The 24,208-nt window shown below is 38.4% G+C and overlaps 1 protein-coding gene across 1 annotated transcript in view; it reads right to left on the reverse strand.

Annotated features, from left to right (window-relative positions):
• LOC136883524 (B-cell linker protein) overlaps positions 1 to 24,208 on the reverse strand; it is a 323,973-nt gene that overhangs the window by 52,025 nt on the left and 247,740 nt on the right. Inside the window, exon 10 of the mRNA XM_068229921.1 lies at positions 22,048 to 22,123. Within this exon, the coding sequence (XP_068086022.1) occupies positions 22,048 to 22,123 (76 nt within the window). The remainder of the gene's footprint in view (positions 1 to 22,047; positions 22,124 to 24,208) is intronic.

A 24,208-nucleotide genomic window follows, 5' to 3' on the forward strand; every position in this document is an offset into this window, starting at 1 on the left:
GTCGATAGCAATAAAGTACTAGAAGTGGAATGGTGGAAAGATCGAGTAAGGTGGGCTTTGGTACATTACCCTACCCAGAGAGAATCTGGAATAGGGAATGAATGAGGAAGAAGTAGTCTTAACTGTAAATATGTTGTCTGTAGTGGATCTGTAACTATGAAAACTGTTCCGATAGTCCCCAATAACATTTTCAGCAAATGGTTTTAAACGCTGTAAAAGAATAAAAGGCAGAATTTTGTTGGTCGTGTTTACAAGAGATATGCCACGATAATTTTGAAGTTCTTCCTTACCCCCTTCTTTATGAATTGGAACAATAAGTGATTCCTGCCATTCTCTTGGAATAACTCCATCGTGCCATATCCTTAGAATGATCTTATATATGTATTTATATAATCTTTCTCCACCATATTGAATAAGCTCACCAAGGATGTTGTCACTATCTGAAGCTTTATTGTTTTTTTAAACGTATAATACTTTGTAATAGCTCTTGATATTATGGCTCTGGTATTTGTTCTTCTGATGGGGAACCATATCTGAAGTACTTATTTGATTATTGTTTGGCCGAAGGAGCTATACCAGATGAATGGAGAGTTGCTATAGTAGCCCCTGTGTATAAAGGAAAGGGTGATAGACATAAAGCTGAAAATTACAGGCCAGTAAGTTTGACATGCATTGTATGTAAGCTTTGGGAAGGCATTCTTTCTGATTATATTAGACATGTTTGTGAAATTAATAACTGGTTCGATAGAAGGCAATTCGGTTTTAGGAAAGGTTATTCCACTGAAGCTCAACTTGTAGGATTCCAGCAAGATATAGCAGATATCTTGGATTCTGGAGGTCAAATGGACTGTATCGCGATTGACATGTCTAAAGCATTTGATAGGGTGGATCATGGGAGACTACTGGCAAAAATGAGTGAAATTGGACTAGACAAAAGAGTGACTGAATGGGTTGCTTTATTTCTAGAAAATAGATCTCAGAGAGTTAGAGTAGGTGAAGCTTTGTCTGACCCTGTAATAGTTGAGAGGGGAGTTCCTCAGGGCAGTGTTATCGGACCTTTATGTTTTCTTATATATATAAATGATATGAGTAAAGGAGTGGAATCGGAGGTAAGGCTTTTTGCGGATGATGTTATTCTCTATAGAGTGATAAATAAGTTACAAGATTGTGAGCAACTGCAACGTGACCTCGAAAATATTGTGAGATGGACAGCAGGCAATGGTATGTTGATAAACGGGGCTAAAAGTCAGGTTGTGAGTTTCACAAATAGGAAAAGTCCTCTCAGTTTTAATTACTGCGTTGATGGGGTGAAAGTTCCTTTTGGGGATCATTGTAAGTATCTAGGTGTAAATATAAGGAAAGATCTTCACTGGGGTAATCACATAAATGGGATTGTAAATAAAGGGTACCGATCTCTGCACATGGTTATGAGGGTGTTTAGGGGTTGTAGTAAGGATGTAAAGGAGAGTGCATATAAGTCTCTGGTAAGACCCCAACTAGAGTATGGTTCCAGTGTATGGGACCCTCACCAGGATTACCTGATTCAAGAACGGGAAAAAATCCAAAGAAAAGCAGCTCGATTTGTTCTGGGTGATTTCCGACAAAAGAGTAGCGTTACAAAAATGTTGCAATGTTTGGGTTGGGAAGAATTGAGAGAAAGAAGAAGAGCTGCTTGACTAAGTGGTATGTTCCGAGCTGTCAGCGGAGAGATGGCGTGGAATGACATTAGTAGACGGATAGGTTTGAATGGCGTCTATAAAAGTAGGAAAGATCACAATATGAAGATAAAGTTGGAATTCAAGAGGACAAACTGGGGCAAATATTCATTTATAGGAAGGGGAGTTAGGGATTGGAATAACTTACCAAGGGAGATGTTCAATAAATTTCCAATTTCTTTGAAATCATTTCGGAAAAGGCTAGGAAAGCAACAGATAGGGAATCTGCCACCTGGGCGACTGCCCTAAATGCAGATCAGTATTGACTGATTGAACCAGATGGTTTACCAATACAGGTGTCTGAATCATCACAATTCAACAAGGAATCAAAGTACTGCTTACAGAAATTTAATAATTTGTCCTGATCAGCAGTTAAATTTCCAGACTTACAGTATCTCTCATAATACTCTATCTTGGTTGAAATCCTTTTTTAACTGTGCTGACAGTACTATACATCTTGCAGATGTTCCTGTTTCTGTAGTCATCTTGGACTGATTCTATTTGTTGTCTCAGATAGACTCTTTTCTTTCTACGAATGAATTTACTACATTCTTTCTGTTTTTCTCTGTATAGTTCTTCAACATCTACATTCTTATTGCATATACACAAAGAAAAAACATTTGGTGGCCAAAAAAACCAGGAGATACCTGTTGTAATCATCAACATGAATACAAATGTGTCTTAAATAATTGTGTTATTGTGAAAGTTTTAATTTAGTGTTTCTAATTTCACAACATGCACCGGACATTATTTTATAGAAGTCCTCAAATATAATATCTAATATCCTAATTTCTGCATATGTCCCTGCATGCTGACTACGAGTCGCAAACAGAAAAAGAAAAAAAAAAGTAATTGGCCCGGCCTCAGCGGTTTAGGAGCTGAGCGTACTCAAATTCAGTAACTTAAAAACAAAACCAAACCAAACGAAACCCCATAGTGCAATAGACCCAAAGGGCCATGGCCTACCAAGCAACCTCTGCACAGCTCAAAGGCCTGCAGATTACAAGGTGTAATGTGGTTAGCATGACGAATCCTATTGGCTGTTATTCTTAGCTTTCCAGACCGGGGCCACTATCTCACCGTCAGATAGCTCAACTGTAATCAGAGTGGACCTCAAACCAGCCTTAAGATGCAGGTAAAAATCCATGACTTACCTGGGTATCGAACCTAAGGTACACAAACAGCATACCTGTTAAATTCAAAAACATTTACAGTAAAGTCAAATATAAGTTTGTCATGTTGGAACAAACGCTTCATTTTCATAAAATCCAATCGTAAGATCCAATATAGCATCATGCAGTAGAAGTTTCCCCTCAATTAATTTACCTTGGATATGCCTCATCATTTACTGTTATTTTATGTTTATGTTACTGCCAACGTTTCTCCGGACCACAAAAATGGATGTAAGACAGCCAGAATTATCTACAGCACCATGTTTCTTTACATTTGCCTCTATGCCTTCTCCTCTTCATTAAAACATGCACGCAACATGAGCTTGATTTACAGCTTTCCACCATTTGTTTCACTCTCTTTGGTTGGTAGTACCGTGGCACTCTTCCTCATGAAGCTGGTGCTCAATAAAAGTCTTGCATTATGATAAGTAAACTCGTGTCCTCATCCCGAGGTGGTGCAGCTCTTTTCAGGCACACCCCCATTGGAGGTGAGCTGCATGTACCATTTTAACCACATACCAGCCCTCGCGCTGTTCTTAAATTTCTGCCAGTACCGGGAATCGAACCCGGACCCCCGAGGACAGCAGCTAATAGTGCTAACCGTTACGCTACGGAGATGATGAACACTGTTAAAGAGAACCACTTTGCTTTACGTCGCACCGACACAGATAGGTCTTATGGCGATGATGGAATAGAAAAGAGCTAGAAGCGGGAAGGAAGCAGCCATTGCCTTAATTAAGTACAGCCTGGTGTGAAAATGGAAAACCACAGAAAACCATCTTCAGGGCTGCCGACAGTGGGGTTCAAACCCACTATCATACGGATGCAAGCTCACAACTGCGTGCCCCCAACCGCATGGCCAACTCGCCCGGTTTGTTAAAGAGATTGAAAGAAAAACTCTGTATGACAAATTGAACAGGAAAAGATATTTTTGACTGATAAACATATTCTAGTTTTTGAGCATCCCTCATACTCACCATATCTGGCCCCTTGTAACTTTTTCTCTTCCGCAAAGTGAGATCTCTGTAAAACAGAACTCATTTTCAGTCCATGAAAGAATTAAAAGCAAAATCCGACTCAAGGAGGCAATCGGAGTCTGGGGAACCTGCCAGGAAGTGCGTAAGAATAGAGTCAGAGCTTCGCAGTACCTCAACGAACATCAAAGCTAAAAGGGTTTTCAGAATGGAGACAAAAAACATATAACAAAATAAAATATTTTACGTATCTCTTTCCGCTGTCTTGAATCACCTGTGAATATTCATTGGATGTTAGTAAAACTTCCCAGCCAATTGGGTGAAGCTTCCCCGACAGGGAAACCTCATAAGAAGTGTGGATACTATGAACTACAGAGATAGCTGTGCCTGAAATAGCATAAACAATGTCCATACCTCTGTCTATGTCTTCTCCCTCAGGTGGTAAGACGTCGTCATATCTGGAGAGCAGTCGCCTGATTGGATGGAGGATACGCTGTTTCATCCCAGCAGCCGCATCGGCCATCTCAGTCCCTAGTCTGTTCACTAAATTATACAGCAGAGGTCCTGCTACGCGCACATAAAAACATGCACTCATCATTGCTGCCAATTGTCCAGCACCAGATCACAAAAAAAATGGCCCCACTCGTCCCATTATCTAATTACTGAGAATGAGCTCATTTCACCATCTTCTGTCTTGCTATTCATGGATACCTCGAGGGTCTTACTGCTCAAGACAATTAACTAACTTATTCTCTTTATCAAGCTAAGAACAAAAATAACTCTGAAGTAGCACTAGTTACCGTTGAATGAAGCAACAAATCCCAACTATAATATGATTTTACCGGAAAGTCTAATCCTAATTTCCTCCCTACCACCACACTTTGCACTAAAATTGACATGCTGTTAATGTGAACACAATTTAATGTTCTTCAAGTGAAGCTTAAAAAAGGGAAGAGAGAAGTGTGTCAGAGTGTATGTGGGCGGCACAAGAAACTTGCTAATTGAGTGTAATGACTGAATCTGTCTCCAGAGGAGAGGAGTTCAACGAGGTCAATTGGCTGCACCTGGCACCAAGATAACAAGAAGCTTTGCCGATGTACATACTACGGATTCAATACCCGGATGAGATAGTACCATGCCCTTCCTTCCTGGCTGAGAGTATTAAGTTGCTGATAGAGGACAAAGAATGGAGGTAACAATACTGTTAGCAGATAATATTGTGATAAGGTGAGAAAATAAAATGAATGTGCAAGAACAAGTTAATGTATGGAATCAAGTGATAGAAGAGATTGGAATAGGAATAAGCATGTACAAGAGTAAAACAGTAGTGATGACCAGAAGTAGGAAGCAAGGGGCAAGAAATAAATAAATGGAAAACCAATAGAAGTTGTGAAAAGTTTCAAATACTTGGGATGATGATGAAAATTACAACAACAGCAATTCATGATCAAAGATGTAGTCTCCAAATTCAGTAGGTTCAAATATTCTACATTCCTAACTGAACATGTTAAATAATACAGTTAAATTTCTCTGTATACATAAAACCCCTACCATTAGTGGCAGAACAATCTCTATGTAACATTCAACGCGCTTCACCTTCATGTAAACAAGAAACTTAGCACTTATAGTTCTAGACTTGAAAATCTCCACTGTACAAGAAACAACTTGAGAGCCTCTTTTCTCCCACGCTGGTGTAAAATCCCCCTGCTCCCTCTGTCTGCACCACTTCACCACTGCCAGCCACTTGTTCCTGTTCTTTTCGGCACCACACAGAAGCACAAACAAGACGAACAGAAGTACATGTGCGTGAAAACACAGGAGTAAAAACATTCGGAAGAGTGTTTGTAACAGCTGGCAGCACACTTTCTGTCTCAAGGCTTCCTTCTTTTTTCTGTTTTTTTGCTACCAAGACTGGGGACCAGATGTTCTGTCCCTCTTTCTTCTCAACAATACAGGACTAAGCAGACATAAAGGCAGGGTTTTTTGTTCCCGGCTTATGAATTCAGCACAGCTGGCTCACCTACTGCTACAAATAATATTTACCACTCTTAAAATTCTCTAGGAATATCAGAATTTTGGGGGGACAAAAAGGAGGTGATGACCATGGGAAGTCTCACTCTGACAGACATACAGACACTAAAGAGAACCAGAGACATTAACATGATTTTGAGAATAAATAATAAAATGGCATATTCTTCTTTGTTGTTGTTCTTAGGTCACCATTCCATAAACTGATTTGGTGCAGCTCTCCATGCCACCCTAGCCTGTCCTAACCTTGTCATTTCTACATAACTGCTCACATCCTACACCTGCTCTAATCTGCTTGTCATATTCATGCCTTGGTCTACCCGTACTGTTCTTACTGCCTACACTTCTCTCCAAGATCCAGGTCAGTAGGTCTAAAGAAAATGCATCTAATCACAGCAAGTTTAATAAAATAAGTCCAATGACAGCAGGTCTGAGATGTTTTTGTCTAATAAATGCTTATGTCTAGATACAGCATACATCTAATGAAAGTAGTACTAATTAAAGTGGTCTAACACATTTTGGTCAGAAAAAGATCAAACTTGTGCTATGAACACAGGTTGCCTTGTGAACTTTAACAATCTTTCTGTAGCTTAGAGAAAGGCTTTTGTTTATTGGTCCTCCTCAAGATCATCCATTTCAGTTGTACAGAACTTCAGCCAGTAGCTCAAGGCCCTGAGATAGACTATATCATAAATAATAGTGTAATACCAAAGGAATGGAAGGAATCTGTAATAATACCAATTTATAAAGGAAACCTGAGAACTACAGACCAGTCAGCCTGACCAGTATAGTTTGTAAAATACTGGAGAGTTTAATAGCTAAATATATTAGAGGGGTATGTGAAGACAAAAACTGGTTCATAAGGAGCCAGTATGGATTTAGAAAGAAATTTTCTTGTGAGGCACAACTGGTGGGATTTCAGCACGACATATCAGATCAGTTGGATTCGGGAGGCCACTTGGACTGCATAGCCATAGACCTATCCAAGGCATTTGACAGAGGGGAACATGGAATATTATAAAGAAACTGGAGGGAATAGGATTGGACATAAGTGTTATATGTTGGATAAGAACATTTCTAAATTCAAGGGTTCAAAAAGTCAAAGTAGGAAATCGTGTATCACAGGACGAGAAAGTTTGGAAGGGAATTCCACAGGGTAGTAAAAAATCTGCCCATTACTATTCTTACTTATTATATGCAAATAATTTAGGGAACAATATAACATCAAAAATAAGATTGTATGCAGATGATATAATTGTTTATAGGGACATAAATAACAAAGGATTAAAAAAGAATTACAAAGTGACCTTGACAGTATCCAACAGTGGGTTGAAGAGAATAATATGAAAATCAATTGTCACAACATTTATAAACAGGAGCTTAAAAACTAAATTTAAATATACTTTGGATGAGGTAATTGTCCCCAAAGATGGCAAGTGCAAATACCTAGGTGTGAGATTTGAAAGTAATCTGCACTGGAAGGGTCATGTTGATGACATTGTTGGGAAAGCATACACATCGACTGCCCTAAATGCAGATCAGTAGTGATTGATTGATTGACTGACTGACTAATTGATTGATTGATTGATTGCAATATGCAAACAGTGTTTGGAATCCTCACCAGGAATACCTAATAAAAGAAACAGATGGTGTGCAGAGGAAAGCAGCAAGATTTGTAACAGGGGATTTCAGGAGAAAGATTAGTGTATCAGATATTTTAGAGAAACTTGAATGGGAAGCTTTTAAGTAACAGAAGGGAGAAAACTAGACTTATAGGATTATATAGAGTCTATACAAGAGAGGAACCATGGGGAGAAATCCGTGAGAGGCTGCAGTCGGAAAATAATTATATCGGCAGGGCTGATCGCAAGTATAAAATTAGACGGGATTTCAGCAGAAATGATTGGGGTAAATGTTCATTCATTGGGAACGGTGTGAAGGAGTGGAACAGTTTACCTGGGCAAGTGCTTGATTCTTTTCCAAAATCTGTACAGATATTCAAGAAAAGAATAAACGGCAACAGAGAAAAGAAATGTTAGAGGCATTCAACCTGTGTAGGTTATGGTAATAACAATTTTTTGAACAAATGAATTGCATCCTCTTGTCTATGGAGACTGGACAGCTGAAGTAGGGGACTGTCTGTAGGGATGAAGTACAGTGGGAACTTCGAGGGCCCTGGGACCGCTACGGTAGCTGTGAAGGCCCTTCGGGAACTCTAAAAAGCAGTGGCAAAAGGGGCTCTGGTTAAGACGCAGCAGGTTGTTATGCACATTAGGTACCAAAATGGGTTTTTTTAAAAAGCAAAGATTTAAATCTTATAGCAATATTGTATAGTGTTTTTTGAAGCGATTCCACATACTGCATATGAGTTGATTATGTGTGTAAATAAAGAAGATATGAGTAGAATTTTGTAAATAATATAAAGTTATTAAGGATGAGCTGCGTGTTTAATAGAAAAAAATGTTAATGCAAATTGTATAATAGACTGTATTTTAGGAAAAATGTCTTCTTTTCTTTATAACTTAAAATGTAGTTGTTGAGAATAATGTATTTTTGTGTATCGGTTGCCATCAAGGTAGACACCTCATTTGCAAATAAAGTATTTTGATTTGATGTCCCCTTCGTCTTTGTATTGCTGGTTGTTATCTACCAATTCCTGCTTGGTAACTTTTCTTAATAGGGTGTCTTATTCTCATGGCCTTCTAGTAACTGCTGAATCATAATTCCATTATCGTGTTGATCTTTCTTTATGTTCTCTGAAAGTTTCCAAATAGAAACACGATGAGACACCACCAATCTGTGAAACTTACTGTGCCAGCTTTCCACTGAATTAATGCTGTCCTGAGAAATGTGTTCACTACCTGTACATACACATTCCACGTATCCTCTCCTCGGTGTACCCCTCAAGTAGGTCTTTTCAATGAAACTCGAAACAAGCTCTGCCCCATCGAAAACAGTTTCATACAATGTGTTAAACCCATAACGTAAATCAACAGAAGGTATACATTGTAGTGTCTCACTTACTCTTTTACTGTGGTGACTTCTTTGCCGTTGTTATTGTATGCCTCACCGACCTTCACTCACAACTCTTTTTCCAAACTGATTGTGTCCAGTGAAAAAAGACAACCCTTAATTGCAGTGTTCGGAAAAGCCATCCTCATGACGTTCGTTACAGCAAGCTCGAAGTCTGTGAGGGTCATCTATGGTTATAAGGGGTATCCCAATACCCTGCAAAGGTTTTTTACGATTCCTCCATTTTCCTTTCACATAGGCAATACACCAAGGAAAACACATGTTCTCGGACAAGGCCGTGAAGAGTGTAAAGCTGAAATAATCTTAAATGTCTCATCTGCTTTATTACAGAGCTTTGAGAAAGGAGTCGCAATATCGTCTGTCACAATTATCAGAATTCTACCATGTTGTCTATGAATCTCATTCAATGCTACAGTGTATATCTCCAACTCTTCAAGACTTCTTGGAAGCGGTGGCCTGTTTGTGGTCCTCAATAGTGCCTGCCTTTCAGGCATGAGAGTTAATGCTTCTTCACTGTTTACTGTAGCTAGTTCTTCTTGCACTATTGATGATGGAGTAATGTTCGGTGATTGTAAAGCCCGCTGTGTTACGTTGGCGACCGTCATGCATGCCGCTGTTCGTAGGTGTGATTTCCAGACTTGAAGACATGTATTGGATCTTGTTCCAGTGGTCCTGTTATACATGTTGCAGTCCAAATATCCTTTTTTGGAGCACCTCCAGTGGATTTTCTGGCCATCTTTGCTCTTTAGTCTGAGATAATCAAAATTATTGTGAACCAAGACCTTCTTTCCTTTACTGGTTGAAACCATGAAAGTTGCCATACTGGACTTCTTAAACCTCAAGAGTAAATATAACACCATGAAAATGTAACTTTTCACAGTAATTGTAAGGCATTATTATACGTATAATGTAAGTATCAATGTATTATGGCAAAATAGCTGTTAGATATGCTAATTTACTTTTAGACATTTTTGGTGCATTATAGTCTCCCACAAGCCCAACCTTTCATCCACGTCATGGGAGATGGGCAACGTCATCAAGTAGGGAATAGCCTGTGGGGGTGAAGTACAGTGGGGACTGTGTGGGCCCCGAGACCGCTACGGTACCTGTGAAGGCCCAACAGGAATCCTGAAAAATGACGGCGGCTAACGGGGCTCTGGTGAAGCCGGTGATGGATATTAACTTGCTTTCAAGGAAACAAGGAACAATAAGCCGGACGGATGTAACAGACGACGATCCTGGCAAGGAACAGGATTACGAATTAGCACACTGAATATACAAACATTGACTGGAAAAGTAGAAGAGTTTGTAGACATGATGGAAAGAAGAAAACTGGATGTACTAGGGCTGGCAGAGACTAAGTGGAGGGGTGAGGGTAGGAGAGAGCTGCGGAATGGTTTTCAGTTTTACTGGATAGGAAATCATGAGGGAAAGCAAAATGGAGTAGGAGTGGTAGTAAGAAATGGATTGAAAGAGGAAGTAAAAAGGATAAGTGACAGGTTGATAAAAGTCAAAATAACAGTCAAAAGTAGAACCTGGGAAATTGTAAAAGTGTATGCTCCACAAGCAGGACGCACACAACAGGATAAAGATGACTTTGAGGAAGAATTGGAGAGACAATTGAATGGACAAAATAACGTGGTAATGGGGGACTCGAATGCCCGTGTAGGCACGGAAAGGAAGGGTTATGAGAACGTGCTTGGAGCGGAAGGATGGGGAAATAGGAATAAGGAAGGAGAAAGACTACTGGATTTGTGCAAAAGAAATGGGAAGATGGTCAGGAACTCGTGGTTCAAAAAGAGAGAAAGCCATAAGATAATGTGGTATAGCAGTGACTGGTCTAGGAAATCCATTGTAGATTACATGATACGACTGGGAAATGAAGAGGAACGTTATAGATGTAAGGGTAATACCATCCGAAGCCCTAGATAGTGACCACAGACTAGTGGTAATGAAACTGAGAACAATGACGGAAAGGAAAAGAACAGAGAAGCAAAATATGGAAACTGAAGGAAAAAGAAACCAAGGAAGAATACCAGGAAAAAATAAGATTGAACTTACCAACAGATGATACAAAAACAGGAGAGGAGGAATGGGAAAGGTTCAAGGGGACACTAGTAAAAACTGCAGAGGAAGTTTGTGGGAGAACTAGTGCCAGGAAAAAATGCAAGGAAACCCCACGGTGGAACGACAGAGTCAAAGCAGCAGTTAGGGAGAAGAATAAAGCTTTCAGAGTACACCAGAGACAAGACAAGAATATAAGATGAAAAAAGGATGAAGCTAAAAAGGTTGTAACAAAGAAGAAAAAAATAGATGGAAAAGTGGACAAACATGATGGAAGAGGATAGCAAAGGAAATAAAAAAGCACTGTATGGAATGGTCAAGAGTAAGAGGAAAGGCATGAGGGAAGATATTATAATGATAGACAAAAATGGAAATGAAGTGCAGGAAATGGAGAAACTCAAAGGAATGTGGAAGGAGTATTTTGAAGATTTTACTAAACCCAGAAGGATGCACTGAGGAGGAAAGTAGAAGCAGGGAGGAAGTAAGAAATATGGAAGAAGAAAAAGACTTAACATGGGCAGAAGTGGAGCTAGCACTGGGCAAGATGAAAGGAGGGAAAGCCCCAGGGTTAGATGGAGTGAGTATTGAGATGATGAAGGCAGCAGGAGAGGTGGGGAAACAGTGGCTTTATCGTGTGTTGAAAGTAGTATGGAAGGAAAGGAAGACCTCTGAAGATTGGAAGATGGGGGTAACCATACCCTTTTTAAAGAAGGGGAATAGAAAAGAGTTTAATGACTATAGGGGAGTCACAGTGATATGCCACTGTGCAAAGGTGTTTGAGAAGATTCTGGAGAATAGAATCAGAAAGAGGGTGGAAGAAAAGTTAAGAGAAGAGCAGTATGGTTTCAGATCAGGAAGGTCCACAGTAGACCTTATATTCGCAGTAAGGCAACTACAAGAGCATCATTATGAATCGGGTAAGGATCTTGTGATGGCCTTCGTGGACTTTGAGAAAGCTTAGACCGTGTGTGTAGAAACAAGTTATGGGAAACCTTACAGAGAAAAGGTGTTGAGGAACAGACCGTAGAAAGAGCGAAAGAGATGTACAATGGGAGTGTCAGTTGTGTGAAAATAGGAGGAGAGAGAACAGGCTGGTTTGAGCAAAAAGGTGGATTAAAACAAGGAAGTGCTCTGTCACCTTTGCTCTTTGTAGTGACAACGGACGAGATAATGACAAAAGTGGCAAGGAAAAATGAAAGTGATGATGTCTGCAGATGACCTGTTAGTATGGGGAGGAAAGGAAGAGGATATTCAGGAACAGTTAGATGCTTGGGTAGATGAGGTGGAACAATATGGAATGAAATTTAATGCCCAAAAGAGCGAGATAGTGATCACAACTGGAAAGAAGGAGAGACCTACAAGAGGGATAATGCTTGGAGGGGAACAGCTTAGGAAAGTGGAGAGTTTCAAGTACTTAGGAAGTATCATAGAGGAAAGTAGAAGAAATGATAAGGAAATAATCAAGCGTGGAAGACAAGCAGGAGCATTCCTGAAAAGTGTCAGAAGCCTGGTTTGAAGCAAGGATGTCCCTCAGAGAAGCAAAAGGGTGATATATAGGATGTACTATATACCTATTCTGATATATGCAGCTGAGACTTGGGTAATGAGGCAGAGAGCCGTGAATAGCATACAGGGAAGTGAAATGAAATTTCTGAGAAGCAGGATAGGAGTGACAAGATGGGATAAGATGAGAAATGAGAAGGTTCAAGATATAGTAAAAGAAGAGCCTCTACAGAATAGGATAGAGGCATCTAGACTCAGATGGTATGGACACATGAAGAGAATGACAGAGGAAAGGATACCGAGGAGGATGCGCGAAATGGAGATAACAGATAAACGGCCAAGAGGAAAACCAAGAGACAGGTGGATAAAAGGAGTGGAAGAGTGTGTACAGAGAAGAGGAGAGGACTGGGCAAGAGTGACTAGGGAGAAGTGGTGGGGAGACAAGAGGAGATGGAGAGGCTTATGTTCCAAGCAGACCCGGCCAACAGCTGGAAACTGCAGATGATGATGATGATGCATTATACCTTTTTACTTTAGACCTCATTCTTCTTACACTCTCTCCTGTCTTGTAGACCAACTGCCTCCAGGCCTACCAACTGTGTGAATCCCAGGCATCTTCTATCTCTCTCCTCCTCTGGTCATTCTCCTCTCACCAATTCCATTCCGTATTTCTTCATCACCCCTCTCTCCTTCCGTGCTCTCCTGCAACATCACATTACTCTTTCTTTCTGAGCTACTCTCTGTCCACGTTTCACTTCCATAAAAAAACACAATTTCTCCATATTTTCTGGAGACTCAGATAAAGCAACATCACCATTCGCAAATCTCAGAGTTTTGATTTCCTCCCTTGGATTGTTATTTGCCTTTCCAAATTCCTCTTTAATTTTCTTTACTGTCTGTTCTACATAACCAATGAAAAGAAGGAGGAACATAATGCAGCCTTGCCTCACTCCTTTCTGGATTGCTGCTTCTTTCTTCATAGCCCTCAATTCTTATCACTGCAGACTGATTTTTGTACAGAATTTTATACAGATTTTAGATATGGTAATCCTTGTTTCTCAGTATCTAATCCCGATTATCTACAGAATCTCAAATAGCTTGGTCCAATCGACATTAATAAATGTCTTTTCTAGATTTACGGATACCATGTATGTGGGCTTGTCCTCCTTAATGTGATTACAAGTTTGAATCCATTTCATGGCTGTAGTTGTCACTTACAAGAAAACTTGTGGAGCACTTCGGTATTAATAACCAAATGTTTGATTTTAATGGTTCTAAGATTAATTTATTAATGATGTTTAACTTCAATGTTTCGTCGGCCTCTCACGGGTTCAAATCCCGGTTATTCCATGTGAGATTTGTGCTGGACAAAGCGCAGGCGGGACAGGTTTTTCTCCGGGTACTCCAGTTTTCCCTGTCATCTTTCATTCCAGCAACACACTCGATTCTCATTTCGTAGCATCTATCATTCATTAATATATCACTTTGGGAGTGGCGACCCCATCGTAATAATAGCCTACATATGATTCATTCATTCCATCCCTGACCCGGTCACAGACTGGAAAACAGGTTGTAGGTTTTCATTTTCAACTTCAATGTTTAACAATAAAAACTCTACTGAGTAGATAATGTGCATTAAAATGTCCATATTTACCATTGTTGTACAATTTAAAACAATAATTCTTTTAATTGTTTATTTTGGTCCACTTTTCAATACAAACTGGAGTATCCACTTCAATATAAATGGTAAATTTGGTCACCACTCCTGGACGACTCAACCAAACTAGTGTTTTCATAAATCAACCAGGACTATTTTACAGTCAATGTTCACATATTTGTGTGGCTAATCCCAGATTAATGCCTATTGTAATTGAAAGCATTAACATCAACCCATTTATTAAGTGAATTAATAATGCACTAAATTCATCATCAGATGACCCTTATTGGGAAGAAATTATGCCAAATAAATATTACAGTTCTTCTAGTTCTTTGATGGAGTCCACTTGACGAGGTCAGAAAGGGGGAGCGAGTATTTGCCTTACTATATACACAACTTGTTTTTCTTTCTTTCTTTCTATGTAGTCTTCTCTATTGTGCCACTACTAAACAACATATTCAACGTTCCACCTTCACATTTTCCTGATATATAAGCACTCTGTCAGTTGTCAAAGTCAAACCACAATAATGGTACAAGAGAATTTCCCCCGACCTAATATGATCACTGAACTAGTATTTGTTCTGTTTACTGCGATATGAGACTATTCCACATGTACACTGTCGCTACTGGTCATCATAATTAAGAAGAAACATCTAAGACAAAGAAAGACATTGCATGTTGTTTTTACATTTTTGAAGATGTGTTCTTTGTTTTTTCATATTTTACTTTTATCATGACTTATGTCAAACATTTGTTAAGAAGGAAGCCATACTTTCCAGTGTCGACTTAGTAAATGGAACATAAAAACTTTCCAGTCAGTCAAACACACAAAATTTCAATATAAATTATCTATATATTTAAAAAGTTTACTAGCTTCATCCTAGAAGATCCTCTCGAATTCACTGAGAATGGGTTAGGGAATTATCATTGCAATGTATGCCCTCTTGCCTACGTTCAGTCACAATCAAGTTAGGGAGTTTTCATTATAATGGCAGACACTCACTCTCCACCTGCCTTTTTACATCCTCAGAAAGACTGTCACAGTGGTTTTCCCAACTGAAATCAACGTAGGTCATTACAATGACATCAGTAGGAATGCCGCGATAAAAAGCAATCTATCACATGAAATACTCGATCAAATGAAAAACCACACATTTTCTCACTTTTAACGAACAGTACTACGTTACACGTTATAAACCTCATTTTAGGTCCATATTGAAAATTTTACAGTTCAACAATAATAAAGGTGTTTTAATTTCTTCCACCTATTCAATACTTATATTTTCACTTATAGTGGTTACATAAATAGATTCTTAGTTACATGGGACATGTTTCGCCCTCAATTAAGGGCATCTTCAGCTTAAACACAATCATCAACAATACAACTAAATTAAAAGTGGAAGTTAAAATTTTTGTCAGTTATTAAAATTCGGAACATAAACATGTGAAAAGTGATACAATATATAAAGATGCTAATGGAAAACTGTCTTATGACTAAACCATAATCTTGTCGGAGACTAAAACAACTTCTATTAAAATTCTAATTAAAAACAGTTCATATAAAATATTAGTGGAAAACCAAAGTGGTAATAATATAAAGCCAACGACTACTTCTCAACGTAAATTCCAGGCATATTAAGGCACTTGTCATATCGTGAAGCCAGCTTCTGAATTGCATCCTCATAGTAATCTGCCGCCTGATGTGCCAGCCACTGCTGCGTAGTCCTTTTTAGGTCATCATCATCGTCATCGTGGCGTTGACTTCCTAAATGATTTTTCAGGCGCAGGAACAAGTGGTTGTCACTGGACACTAGGTCACGAATATACGAAGGATGATCAAATTGTCCCCAACAAAATTAAGCGACGGGGTCTTGGGTTCGATTAGGTGTGTGATAATCTAAGCATCCTGACACAATTTCATAAAGAAAACTCCTTGAAATTTCAGGCAACTCATAACTTAATGATGAAATCTTAAAGCATCTGTTTTTTTGAACCTTTGCATCAACTTTTTGCACCAAGTCTTCAGTAACAACAGACGGTTGCCCACTACGCCCCTCATCGTGGACATTAGTACCGCCTTCTTTAAATGTTCTAACCCATTTTTTTTTTTACCATTCCTTTGCTCGTAGTGTCCTCTCCATACACTTCACTAATCTGCCGATGAAATTCAACAGCTTTCACGCCTTTTCCATTTAAAAATCGAATCACAGCGCGTACTTCACACTCGGCAGGACCGTTCATTGTCAGAGGCATTTTCAATATGCACAAACGTAAATAAGGGCAAATGCTTCCGTAATGGCATTTGTGGCTAGCCTACAGATGAACGTACTGAGCGCGCATGCTCTGAACGACGATCGAAGCGCTGCAGCGGCCATATTTAAAAACTTGAAATGTCGCAACTTTTAGGCCCCTTAGTTAACGCTCTAATGAATGGCGGTACCCAAACCTGATGCTGACATCTTTTTCACGTGTACTTCAATGTGTTTTCCAAGTTTCATCGCGATCGGCGACTTAACCATTGAAATAATAACATTAAGTTAGCTAACAAATTTATGTAAATCATCCAAGACGATTTTGTATTGATTAGGTGGTCTAATAAATAACTTAATGTTATTATTTCAATCTAATATCATCAATACGGACCAAAAATGATATTTATTACATGTAATGACTTAACCATTGCCGATGCTCCCTTGTTAGTTGTTTTATCTTATTTGTGAGTTTAGTTACGCATAAAACTGTTACGCCTTTTTATTCATACATTAATTTAGACTATTTCAGGATCCTGTACAAGTAACTTGAAGTGTACAATGAGAAATTCTTTGTTTTAAAATAATAGCAATTTTATTTTCAATATTTTAGTCAAAGCACACATATATCTGAATATATTTCTTAATTATGTTTAAATTATCAATAAAATAATATGGTAATAAGAACATAAAATGAACTGTTGCTAAACTGATAAGAAACTGATACTGTCTTAGGTTTCATCTTCTATCGAGAAATCAAGCTCACTACCAAAACTCTTTATGTAGTGAAAACTAATCCCTTCTGAATAAAGACCTTTGTAGAACTTCTTGGCATCAGACAGTATCAGGCGCATGATACTCTTATGGCCGGTTTCTGGTACACCACAGTTACCTGTGAGTTATCTAAATGTGCTTGTAACTTTAACTGCGCTGTTAACTTTAATGAGTTTCCGGAAACTTAAATCCAGATTTACAAGCCCTGGTAATAAACAGCACAGTTACCGTCATGTTTAGTATCTCTCGTCTTCCGATATATGTCTCTACGCAAATGATTTTAGGGTTATTTTGGTAATATCTAGTTACTTTTACCAGCAGAAGTTTTCTTCAATGAAAATTGGTTGGCAAATATGAACACAGTCATCTCAATCAATCTGATTCAACATGTAATAATCTCTCATACTATGAATATATGTACGATCTAATAATGCAAAGTTATATTTCCCCTTTTTTCTTATTCACAGTATGCAGACATCGTCTTAAATTTCACCTTGATCGTTGTCGTCAGTAAAATTATAAAAATACACAATTACCAAACAAATCACTTTTCACTGATCCAGAAGACAATAAGTGTAAATGAAAATAATCACATAAATGAAAACATGCAGCACACTTTCGAACTTATCATTCCAGCACTGATGATGCGATATCCATTTGTTCTTGCTGCAGCTGTTGCAGATTTTTTTAGTAGATAGCAAATAAACTTAAAACTCCTACTTAAAACATGCATGTACGGTTTTTCTCTTCAAGGATGCTGGACATGTACAGCAAGATTGCCGTTTCTTCAGTTTTTCTTCCATATCTCAGCGCTGACTCTTATGTGCAAAATCTTGCTTATTCCCACACGTATCTCTAGAGAACTCGCTCATTTGTCATTCTTTTTTGACATGTAATTTGACCTGATCAGATGCCAAACCCTTTAAGAATTCCAATTCCATTTTTTCCGGGCTTTAGTGGCACAACTTGAACAACATGAAAGCATTAAAACTGTGATCGCCAATAGCCAAAAGAAAATAGCCATATCACTAAATTTTTCATTTAATAGTTCCCTAATGTACTCCTCGAACCGAGTATTTGTAGTTCTTAATAACTGCAACGGACTAGCAATTTGAGATGTTTTACTTACACTGACCACACAACATGCATTGACAAAAATACTCTCGTAACTGGTGACGTGAAGTCCACTTGAGAATTTCAATCGAACGCAGCGACCTAACCCTGACTCAAGAGTGCGAAGTGTGTTGACAAAGATAAGAAGGTAACAAACTACAGCTTCCTGCACGATTTTTAATTAAATAAGTCCAGATATTTTACATTTATTAGGAGTCTATGAGACCTCACGTCACTGGTTAAAGGATATAATAATGCTAAAAAAGCAATGAAAAATCTATATTTATTATTGAGCAGGCTTATACCTAAAATATTTATTATTTAGTAAAAATATAAATATTAATGGTAAATACTTCATAATTTCAGATTGGGTGTTCATTAACTGTTGGTGGGACTTATGATTCAAAGCCTGACGAAAGAGATCTTAACATTATAGCTACACTGAAGGATCCTGATGAAAATCCGTTTGGTTCGAGTTCTATTTTATTTGACGATTCATTTCCCGTATTGGAAGATACATGTACAGTAGAGGCGTCATGCTCTGAGGAGACTGTAACCTCTAAACAGCTGGGACAGATGACACCATACAAGCGGAATCAGTGAATAAAGCCAGTGATAAGGTGGAAGTAAATGTACTGACCAAAATATTGTAGACTCCAGCACACCCAAGCATGTTAAAAATACAATGAATAACTGTAAATATAGTATAACCAGTTTATTATCACTTACTAATGTTTATGAAAGTAATATAAGAACTTGTACGAAACGGTATGGAGTGGCGCCTCGTACTGGGTATTTGTTGGAATCAGCTCTAACATACAGGTAACTACAGCTCTAGCTGCAGTTACTAGTCATTGCAGAGATAACTGTTGTTTCGGAAACTCATTTTAAACGTATCACCATGTTAAGTCACTGATGACTACGCATCTACAGATAACTGTCGTTCCAGAAACCGGCCATTCATGTCTTGCAATTTCGGCTGTGATGTAGCTTTTCCTTTTGGCCATAGATCATAAGGGCAAAAACTAAAGTTATTCTGGTCACCCTGACGTGTGCTTCTCCTCTTCAAATTAATTTCTTGGCCTGCTGTGTCATCAAAAGCGTGTTTCAAAGTCAGCCACCATGGCTTCACCTTACTTATTTCAATCTGTTGTGTTTAGAGCCACCTTACCGCGTTGCCACTGGTGTCTTTCTTCCTGTTTAATATATATGTTTCAATAGAAGATCTGCCCTTAAAATCCTCTTTTCTCATTTCTTCCAAGACAAGTTTGTTCTTCTTTCGGCATTTCCTCATAACTTCCATATAATCGGCCGGTGGATATAATCTTTGCAGGAACTTAAGGGCACATTCAATGTCTCCAAAATCATCATCATTGGACAAATAGCTGAACCCAGAAACGAGAAATTCATTTTTATGGTCTTCAATGTTGGATGTGATTCCATGACAGACTTCAACTTTACGATCATTTTTATGTTACGATTCTGCCCTCCGCAGGAACAGACCAAAGCACAAGTTCTTCTGTACCATCTTCTAAGCGTTCATTGATGTATTTCATTAGACAAGAGCCTAGTTCTTGTGCTCTACAGCCAGCCTGACCCTCCAACCACAGGTAGCAGAAGCCTTTGTTCGATGAAGCGGCATGAATTCCACAGTTATACAACCATAACTGACGTTTATGGAATATAATGTTTGTTGGAATTCTTGGCAGGGGCAGTGTTCCTCCGCATGTCAAAGCTTAGCATTGACAATCCATTAATTTTTTTAAAGTCACTCTTCATTAGAATTTGAGCATTTTCTGCATCCTCTTGATGAGCAAGGAACTTCATCTTTAGCGCTTCAGCACCATTTCTATTGTTTATTTGAGTGTTGCAAGTGTCTTTCTTGAGTGGTTTTCATGGTATGTTAAATTTAGAATACAATACTTGCTTATAGCATGAGAGAGAAACTGGATGAGAGTATTCCTTTTTATATAGTTCATATATGACTGGATGAGACTGTGATGAGAGAAAGAGTACTTTTTTCAGATCTGCAATAATGTGATTTGTACTTAGGGAATTTATTAATGTGCCATCTTAAGATCAGATATTTTATTAGAACCTCCTGATTTACCTCTTATCTTTAACTGTTCCTTGCAGTTTGTTGGCTTTCTTAAGACAGTTATTAATGCGATCACCTGATATTCTGTTTACACACTGGTACTCCTGGCAGGGTGTAAGTTCTACTCGTATCTTTAGTCCTCTTCCTCTTCACTTTATTGGCATTGTATAGAACTTTACCGTCATATGGCAGGTTCCAAAAACAGTCAGACTTGCTTTTCCTGTCTTCTAGACTTACTTTCTTAGGACATTCTGATCACCAGTGAAACTCTGAATTCTCTTGGTTCCTTGTTGGCTAATGTACGATTCATTCCGCTGGCATTTTATCTTTCGTTCTTCTCTACTCTGATGTGCATGTTTTCTTTTCCATCCTTTTCTAGGTCTACCAGTAAACTGGTAATTTTGGTCATTGCATTCTGCATTATCACTGGTTTGTTTCACTGATAAGCTGGCAATTCTGTTACATTCATCTCCTAACAATACTGTAGGAACGGGGTCAGAATTTGCAGTTACAATGCGATCTATGGGCTCTTAATATTTGTATTACATGATGTACCTTCATTATAATATCTACTTGGCTGGTGGTAAGGAGTACCAGTTACAGAATTTGATGCGATAATTTCGGAAGATTCTGCACTTGGACGTGTTAATGTGTGTGTGGTAAATTAGTGCGTGGATAAAATTCACTACTTTTATTTTCTATAGCAGTAGCACAGAGATCATTTAAATTCACTAGAGCAGAAGACAAATCACGCACTTCAGTACTTGACTGCTCTGAAAAATAGTCAGTCCCGTGAAATGATGACAAAATACCTGCCTCCTAGGGCATTTGAACGGAAATGTTATTTTCAGTTATGGAATAAAGTACATCATAACAACAGTTTCTAGAGGAGTTGGATCAGTCAAAACAGCTCCTAGCCTTGGAGTGGTCGTGCATGTCATTAACTTGTATAACTTGTATAATTCTGTGAAATTTCAGCCTGCCTATTGCAATTAACACTGCAAATAATTGCTAAAGACATCAGTGTTTGTATTCACAGATTTTCTGCTGGTAATTAAAATTATGTGCTATTGTAATATAAAAAGTAATCGTGAAGACTTACTGCGTATTCATGTAAAGTGTCTGAATCCTTCTCCTTCAGACGCCAAAGAATTTTCTGCGCTCTGCTTGCCATGGTGCGTACACATACTTAATCAGTACACGCAGAATATTTTCCCACAAAATTAAAGACGGCAACAGAGAACAGATCTTTTGGTGCACAGCCGATTATTGTGTAACACTAACAATAGAGTCTGTCAGTCTAAGGGACGATAAACTGTTGCTTAGCCGTTTCATGCAGTACTCCTTATGACATTTGTAGGAATCGCTTCATAGTTTTGTCTCATAGCCGAATGATGCAAAACTCCTAACCGAAGATAAAAGGGATGGCGCTCAGATTTTACTAAAATATTAACGTACACAAATATACAAGAAATGTGTAGTTCCTGACCGTACACACTACATGGGGCTAAAATCACGATTTCCGGTTAGCCGGTTAATGCATAACGCTGTCCAATTGATTGATGAAAAACAGTAAGATCATATAAACTGGCTGTAAATCTTAAGCAAAGAGGCATTAGAATACAATGCATACTGCCTTCTGATTAACGATCAATCTCTGTACTTACCCTTAGTCTCACGCCTTCTCCGGAAAAGTCCACCGATCTTGCCCGTAACACCATCTCCAGAACTTCCAGAGTCTTCCTAAAAATATAAAAAAAAAGGGACTTAGGTTTATGCTGCAATATTTCAGACAAAACTCTACTGCTGGTATGCAACAGACAGCATGGCTAAGTGTACTATACAGAAGTTTGTCATACAATTACTCCATTACTCTGTGAAGAGAAAATTTTACTCATAGGTCAATCACAGAGAGCATGTAGGAGGTAATATTTAAAATATTTCACTTCTGAAATTGTTCAGTTTAACTCCACAACTGTTAGTGAATTCACACACAAGAGTTGGTGGTAGAACTATACAATACAAACATCAGCCTGCTATTTTAAGGGGAAAAGAACCATTTAAAAATGGATATGCTTTTGGGCTGGTGTTCTATCCAGAAAAAAAAAAAGAAGATTTGAAGATCTTAAATTTATTTAAGAAGCGATTCTCATTCAACATCATAAAAATATTAAAATTTTATGTAACAATAATTTTCCTAATACAGTATACCATTAACGTTTGTTTATTGCTATGGTGAATTATGATATAATAGTTTTTTTTTAATTTTGGGCTAAAGAAAAGGAAGTGTTACATTGTTTTTGCCTTTGATATTTGTAAATAAGTTGGACTTAAATAATCGCTGATGAAAGGAATGTATTATGCCCCGAAATATATTCTATGAATAAATGGTTTTCAATGATAAAAGATTACAGCCTTGTCTAACCCCTGTAAGTACCTTCTACCATCAATTCTCACTGCAGCCCAATTGTCAACATACATGCTTTTGATTGCCTTTAATAATCTAATATTTATCCCATAGCCCCGCAGTACAGTGAACATCTTTTCTCTCTGTACTCTGTTAGGTGCTTTCCCTACATGTACGAAACATAAACATAACTGCATATTCTTCTTGTAGCTAAGAGCTTGGGAAAATCTTGTATCAAGTGAACCGCGTTCTACTCCACAGATCATACTTCAAATCCTTGAACTTTCAGAAAACGAACCCAGGGTCTTGGAATAAGAGACAGGCACACTACTGCTATGATGCTAATTAGATTAGTATTATGCTTCAAGTGATTACAGTTCATCATGAACATCGTCCTGCCTGTCCCACTACGTGAAATCATTTGCATACTTCACAGTCATACAGCACAACCACTGGATGCGTAAAGATCACAACGCGACCAAGAATGCAATTTTTCAACCAGCTCGAGCTGAGAAAAAATTACCTTAGAAAATTAATAACTTTTTTCTTGGAAACACAAGATTCTGAAATAAATAAACTATATTTAAAACATCCCAATGTATACTGTATTAAAATTTACATCTGATCAGATGACAGGTTTTGGAGAAATGGTGTCTTAAAGTTGACACATGGTTGAAACACACTTAAAAACGGGCACTTTTTGCATTCCACTTGCGATAAAAAGTTTTACATTATAAATTAAAAATCCGAAACATACATGACCTAATGTGTCAATTTTTGGGAATGAGACAAAGTCTCTCACAGTGCATTGGCACTACCGGTGGCTCCAAGCAGCCTACGCAGTGGCCTCCACGGTATGCACTAGTCATGTGTCTTAGTGGGTGTGCTATTTACCAACTGATGAGCCCAACTTAGCACACTGGAGCGAAACGCTGGCAACCAGGAATGAGTTGGCTGGAAAGTTTATAATGTCCAATAACGGACCATTTATATTGGTATTACATACCACTTAGTCGAGCAGCTCGTCTCCTTTCTACCAAGTCTTCCCAGCCCAAACTTTGCAACATTTTTGTAACGCAACTCTTTTGTCAGAAATCACCCAGAACAAATCGAGCTGCTTTTCTTTGGATTTTTTCCAGTTCTTGAATCCTGGTAAGAGTACCATACACTGGAACCATACTCTAGTTGGGGTCTTACCAGAAACTTGCATGTCCTCTCCTTTACATCCTTACTACAACCCCTGAACACCCTCATAACCATGTGCAGAGATCTGTACCCTTTATTTATTTTTTTATTTTTTTTTGCTAGGGGCTTTACGTCGCACCGACACAGATAGGTCTTATGGCAACGATGGGATAGGAAAGGCCTAGGAGTTGGAAGGAAGCGGCCGTGGCCTTCATTAAGGTACAGCCCCAGCATTT

This window comes from Anabrus simplex, chromosome 1, assembly GCF_040414725.1.
Source record: "Anabrus simplex isolate iqAnaSimp1 chromosome 1, ASM4041472v1, whole genome shotgun sequence".
Classification (NCBI taxonomy): domain Eukaryota; kingdom Metazoa; phylum Arthropoda; class Insecta; order Orthoptera; family Tettigoniidae; genus Anabrus; species Anabrus simplex.